Raw genomic sequence first — 6,000 nt, 5'->3', positions numbered from 1 at the left:
GCATGCCTAGAGCCCGTGCTCCACAACAAGAGAGGCCACTGCAATGAGAAGCCCGCGCACTACAACGAAGAGTAGCCCCTGCTCACCACAACTAGAGAAAGACAGCGTGCAGCAACGAAGACCCAACGCAGCCATAAATAAATAAATAAATAAATAAATAAATAAATAAATAAATAAATAAATTTATAAAAAAGAAAAAAAGAGGATGTGGTACATATATACAATGGAATACTACTCAGCCATAAAAAAGCACAAAATAATGCCATTTGTAGCAACATGGGTACAACTAGAGATTATCATACTAAGTGAAGTAAGTCAGAAAGAGAAAGACAAATACCATATGATATCACTTATATGTGGAATCTAAAGTATGACACAAATGAACCTATCTATGAAATAGAAACAGAACCATGGACCTTGAAAATAGACTGGTGGTTGCCAAGGGGAAGCAGTTGGGGGAGGGATGGAGTGGGAGGTTGGGGTGAGCAGATGTAAGCTTTTATATCTAGAATGGATAAACAACAAGGTCCTACTGTCTAGCACAGAGAACTATATTCAATATTCTATGATAAACCATAATAGAAAAGAATATAAAAAATGAATATACATAACTGAATCACTTTGCTATACAGCAGTAATTAACACATTGTAAATGAACTATAATTCAATTAAAAAAAAAAAAAGATGAGCATGGGCTTTAAATTTAACCTCCAGTAGAATAAAATCTTTCATCTGACTTTTGGCTTTCTCTCTTCTATCTGAAGTTCTGTAGTAAAGCATGCCATGATCTCAGAAGCCAGGACCCTGCAGTAACCCCCCTCTCACATCACGTCCAAGCTGATTAGAGGGTCCCGAATGTTCTCAGAAGCACTGGGCTGAAGACAGCAGAATGAATGGTCTTTGCTAATAATACCCACACCTGGTTCAAGCCTCCTCATGTCCCCATGCATGTAGGAACCCACTAGTTAAAGAGTCAATTGGCTGCCTCTAGCTTTCTTTGTTGAATGAAAGGAGGAAAATGAAGACGTGTATGGTATGGAAATACACAAGGGCATGCACTAAAAACTGCCACTTGGGATTAAATCAGAGTACTACTAGACAAAGGCAACTTCTCAGGGATTCTCCTCCACCTCTTTCACTGAAAAATCCCCTTCTCTTTAGCAAGTTTTGTTCACGCCCCAAAACACGTGAGCTAGTTCCCAAGCCTCCTGGGGTCACATGAGACTTGAGACCCAGAGCAGACAAGCCCCATGAGCTGCTATTACAATAAATGGGGGACAAGGGTGACTGAACTCCACCGTCTGCCCCTCTACTTGGAGATGTATTTTTATTTACCTTCCTCCCTGAACAGGAATGATCCTTTGCAAAATGCCCACTAAAGTGAGCAACAAAAAAAAGTGGGCAAAAGCCTGGATAACCCTCCCACCAGCCAAGCAGCCGGCCCCTCTTCCGGCAGCGGCCGCAGCAGCACAGCTGGCGCTGACCGAGCCCGTCATCTCCTCAGCTCCCCACGACACTGCATCATCACGCTGGCCACCCTCTTCCCCATTCACTCCACGCTAAGTCCAAATCAACTCACTAACAGGGGAAAGCTACCCCCTTCAACACAGCATGCGAGACCCCCACCCCTCCTCCTCTGTTAGCTCCAGGGTGGTCCCTAACCCTGAGCTCAGACTGCTGTTTTACCTTAAAACAGACATGCTGCCCATTTATAAGATACCTGAGGTTGAGATGAGTCACCTCACTTCCCAGACAGATGCCCCAAATGATCAACAGCATTGAAGTCAGTGAAAAAAAACCAAGGGGGAGATTTCAACTTCCTGCCAACGGGAGGGGAGAATTTATTTTTAAAATAAAAAAAATTTTTTTTTCAAGTATCAAGTTTCAGAAAACCTTTCAACGGTGTCCTCTTCAATTCTCTCGCCAAAGAGAGGGAGTGTGTATCAGCCGAGTCGGTGGGGAAGATAAGCTGCTGCCACTGGGTGGATTACTGACTGCTTCCCGGTTTAATCAGCTGTCCACAGGACATCTTGGATCCGGTGCGCTTCAGAGCAGGAGCCGGTTGATTCACGGCTCTCAGGGTTGCCACTTCTCGGGGCAAGCTCTGTGCTTCCTGCACAACTCTTGAGAAAGAACTCCTGGTCTGATCTAGTTCCTTCCTCTCTCGGATTCCCATGTCAGCCTGCTCCCCCAAGGAACAGCCTTGCGGGAGGCTTCAAGGAACCTGAAAAAATATAAATTACTACTCATGTCAGGTAATCACAAGTGTGTGCGGGCCTCAGAACCTGAGGGTTGCCTTTTGAAACAACAGCTTCAAAACATACGACTACCCAAAAAAAACCAGGACAAAGCAACACCTAATTCTGTTGACCAAAGCTTCAGAGCTCAGCTGATGTTCATAATAAACCCACCTAGGAAGGTGAAGGGGCTAGTGGCCCCCTCTGGACACCCTCTGCCCCTCCAGTCCAGCCTCCATCTTCCGCCTGCTCCTTGGCTGTGACTCAGTCCACAGGGGAACGGAGGAGATGGACGCGAGGAGGGAACATGCCTCGTGTGGGTCACAGCAGGCTGGACGTGTCCCTCCCTTCAGGCCTGGGGTAGAACAGCCTTACTATTGGGTTGGCCAACGTCTTACGGAGAAACCCAAAAGCACTTTTTGGCCAGCCCAATACTTCTGGGATATAATGCATAACCCCTTAGGGTTCCTACACCCACTCTTCAAATATCCTTAAATTACTCAATTTGAGTACGCTGTTTCCTGCCAAGACCCTAAAACAGCCACCAATAAGGCTTTCATTAAATACCCAGGTATTTATTAGGCCCTTGAACCAATGGCCTTGACACATTGTAAACATGGACATTAAACCTTGCCCTGACCCAGGCCATAGACCACTTTAAGCATCCCTGTTTGAAATCCAGGCCTGACATGCTTGGTCCTGGGTACAGCAGGGAGGCCCTCTGGAGCCCATGTCCAGGGAAGGAAGGGCTCCTGGAAGGCCTGTCTTCCCAGGGTCCCCAGTCTGGTTGGTGGAAAGTGGGGGTCTGCACAGGCTTGGGTCTTAGGCCTGAGGACTGGCCATCCCAGGGGGACCTCCTCTGGGTAGGGAGGGCTAAGGAGTCTCGCATCTTGCCATCAGCTGGAAGGAGCAAGGCTGGGAGAAGGCAAAGGGCCTGTAGACGGTCTTGGCACTCACCCTGTAACAACTCAAGAGCCGAACACTGGCAACACTTTCCCCAAGAGGGAATAACAACAGGCAGAATGTACCCATCGGCAAGGAGCTTTCTGTGTAACTTTTAACTGTGTCTTATTCAGGTGTCTTTGGTCCTCAAAACATCTCAGGACATCTGTCAAAGTATCTGGAATGTCTACCTGGTCCCGGGGACAGCACTGGTCCCAGCTCCCTGGCAGCAACGAGGCCCGGGTGTGCTCTGTGCTCTGCGCTCTGCAGAGCCCAACTCCAGCCCTTCCTGCTCGCCGCCTGGGCCCTCCTGGCACTTCCTGCCCATCTTGCTGAGGCTCCCAGGCATCGCACAACACCGAGGTCTAGCCGTCGCCCCTCCTAGATGAGGTGCACGAGCAGGGCAGAGCACGCTGAGCCGAGCACCAGGCCCAAGCACATGTAAAAGGACATCACCACCCCAGTGGCCTCGGCCAGCTCCCTGGGCACGATCTTGGGCCCATAGATGAGAGCCAGGGTGCTGAGGTAGCCGTTGCTGAGCCCCAGCAGAGAGGTGAAGAGCACCGGGTACACGTCAGACTGGAAGACCACTGCCTGCAGGTGGATGCGAGGCTGGTAGTTGCAGAACACAAAGAGGGGGACGAGACAGGTCCGGAGGAGCACGAGCCCGGGGAGCGCCTTGCTTCTGGGCCCTGGAACCTGGATCCAGGCTGTGATCTGCCGGCCGCACAGGTCGGCAAAGTTGTACAGGAGGAAGGTGGTGAGGGGCACAAAGAACTTGGTGCTCCATGGTGAGCCCGAGCCCTTGCTGAGGGACTCGATGTTGCTGGAGATGGCGGGGAAGACGAGGCTGGTGATGAAGAGGAGGTAGATGACGCAGAAGCCCAGGCCGGCAGTCTTCTTCAAGATGGGGCGGAGGGGTGGTGTCTGGGAGTCGCTGGATCCAGGGGCCACCAAAGGGGGATTGGGGGAGTCCTGGGGCAGCTGCTCTTCACCAGAAAACACAGCCGGCCAGACAGGCCTCATATAGTACCTGCAGGAGAGAGGCTGGCGGTAAGAGGGGCTGGAAAGCAGGGTCACTTGGGATTTTCAGATTTTCAGGGGGTCTTTAGGTCCAGCATGTAAAGCCTAAGCCCCAGGATGCCCTCAGATGACACGTGTGCTGCGGGGCGGCCAGAGGGAGGCCTGCACAGTCCCCAGCCTTCCTGTCCCAGAGCTGCCTGTAAGGCTGGACTCCAGTCCATTGTTCTGTGGTGCTGGCCATGCCATGAGCAGGCAGAGAGGAAACCAGCACTGACCACTGCACGGTGAGCCTGGGATCCAGTCTTCACTCACTGATTTTTGTTTGGTTTTGGGGGTGGGGAGAGGTGGAGCTAAAGTAGCATTTATTCTTCAAATATAAAAGTAATTTAAAATCTTAAATTATAAAAGTAACACATGCCTGATGCAATAAACCCAAATAATACATAAGAGGAATGATACAGTAGAACAAGAACTCTCACCTCCCACCGCTGGTCTCACTCCTTAGAGGTACAGATCATTAAAAGTCTGGTGTATATTGTTGCATGCATGTGCAAACACCACACACACACGGCTATGTTTCTTAAGCAAAAGTGGGATCGAACTATACCTATTGTAAAACTTTTTGCAACCGTATAACTAACATAATATAAATACATTATAAACTGCCTAAATACATGCATAACTATTATACATAAATGTATACACACAATTGCCTAAAGAAGAGTTATCTTGTGGCCATCCTTTCACACAGGGACAGATGGCTCTGTCTCTGTTGCTGCAGAGTATTTCACTGTATGGATAGACGATTTAACTGCTCCCCTAATGCTGGACATTTAGGTTAGCTCTAGTTTTTCTCTACTACAAATAATGGTGCAATGAATGTCCCTATACATAAATCCTTGCACATATATACTAGTATTTCAGTAGAGCAGATTTCTAGAAGAAGAACTGCTGGATCACAAGGTTTGTACCTTTAAAATTTTGATAGATATTGATATACTGCTCTCCAGATAGGTAGAACCAATTTATCTCTGCTTTGTACCACCTACCTACCCTAACTAAAGTAACCTAACCCTTCAATCTCCATGAGAGCACCTGTTTCTCTAAAAAAAACTGACCACAATTTATAATCATTGTGTTGGTTTACTGGTTTATCATCTGTCTCCTTCAATAGAAGACAGCTCTCTGGGGCAAAGACACGTTTGGCTGTTCCCAGCTAAATCTCTGGGCACAGAATAACCCTTCAAAACATAATCGTTGAAAGAACTGATAAGCCTATAAAAGTATCTTTTCCCCCATATACTCAACACTGAATATGATCAATTTTTTCAATTTCTGCTACTCTGACCAGAGTAGAAAAGGCTTGGGTCTCTTTGCATTGCTGTGTGACCTTTCCTGAGTCACTCAACCTCTCTGGGCCTTGGGTGCCTAAAAACCAGGAGACATGGACTGACTGCATTAATATATCTCAAACAGAAGAACTGGTGTGGGGCCGGGGAGAACAGTAGGTTGGTGATAGCTGGGTTCTGGTTTCAGCACTACTTCTGCCTCCCCACTGTGACCTTAGGCCAGGTACTCCCCTCTCGGGGCCTCAGTTTCCTCCTCTGTAAAATGGAGGGGTTCTGTAGCTGTAGCTTCTGAGATCCCTGCCAGCCTTCCCATCCTAAGAGCCTACATACTGTCCATAAGCGAGTCAGTGGGAGGACTCCTCCCCAGAATCACTTTTCCATGTACTGCTGAGCTGAGCACTTCAGCCTTGAACCTTGCCTTGTTTCCCAATCACTATTTAGAGAAAGGA

The 6,000-nt window shown here is 48.3% G+C and overlaps 1 protein-coding gene across 3 annotated transcripts in view; it reads right to left on the bottom strand.

Moving 5' to 3' along the window:
• Positions 1 to 1,587: 1,587 nt before the first annotated feature.
• SLC29A3 (solute carrier family 29 member 3) overlaps positions 1,588 to 6,000 on the bottom strand; it is a 42,153-nt gene continuing 37,740 nt past the window's right edge. For 2 of the 3 annotated variants that reach the window (XM_068547758.1, XM_068547759.1), the window contains one exon: positions 1,588 to 4,212. In XM_068547758.1, the coding sequence (XP_068403859.1) occupies positions 3,561 to 4,212 (652 nt within the window). In that variant the 3' untranslated portion in view covers positions 1,588 to 3,560. The remainder of the gene's footprint in view (positions 4,213 to 6,000) is intronic. The other variant, XR_011074483.1, reaches the window with a different exon arrangement.

The sequence above is a fragment of the Eschrichtius robustus genome, chromosome 7 (genome assembly GCF_028021215.1).
Source record: "Eschrichtius robustus isolate mEscRob2 chromosome 7, mEscRob2.pri, whole genome shotgun sequence".
NCBI classification, from domain to species: Eukaryota; Metazoa; Chordata; class Mammalia; order Artiodactyla; family Eschrichtiidae; genus Eschrichtius; species Eschrichtius robustus.
The sequence above is the reverse complement of the archived record's forward strand: the minus strand, read 5'-3'. Positions and strand labels throughout refer to the sequence as shown.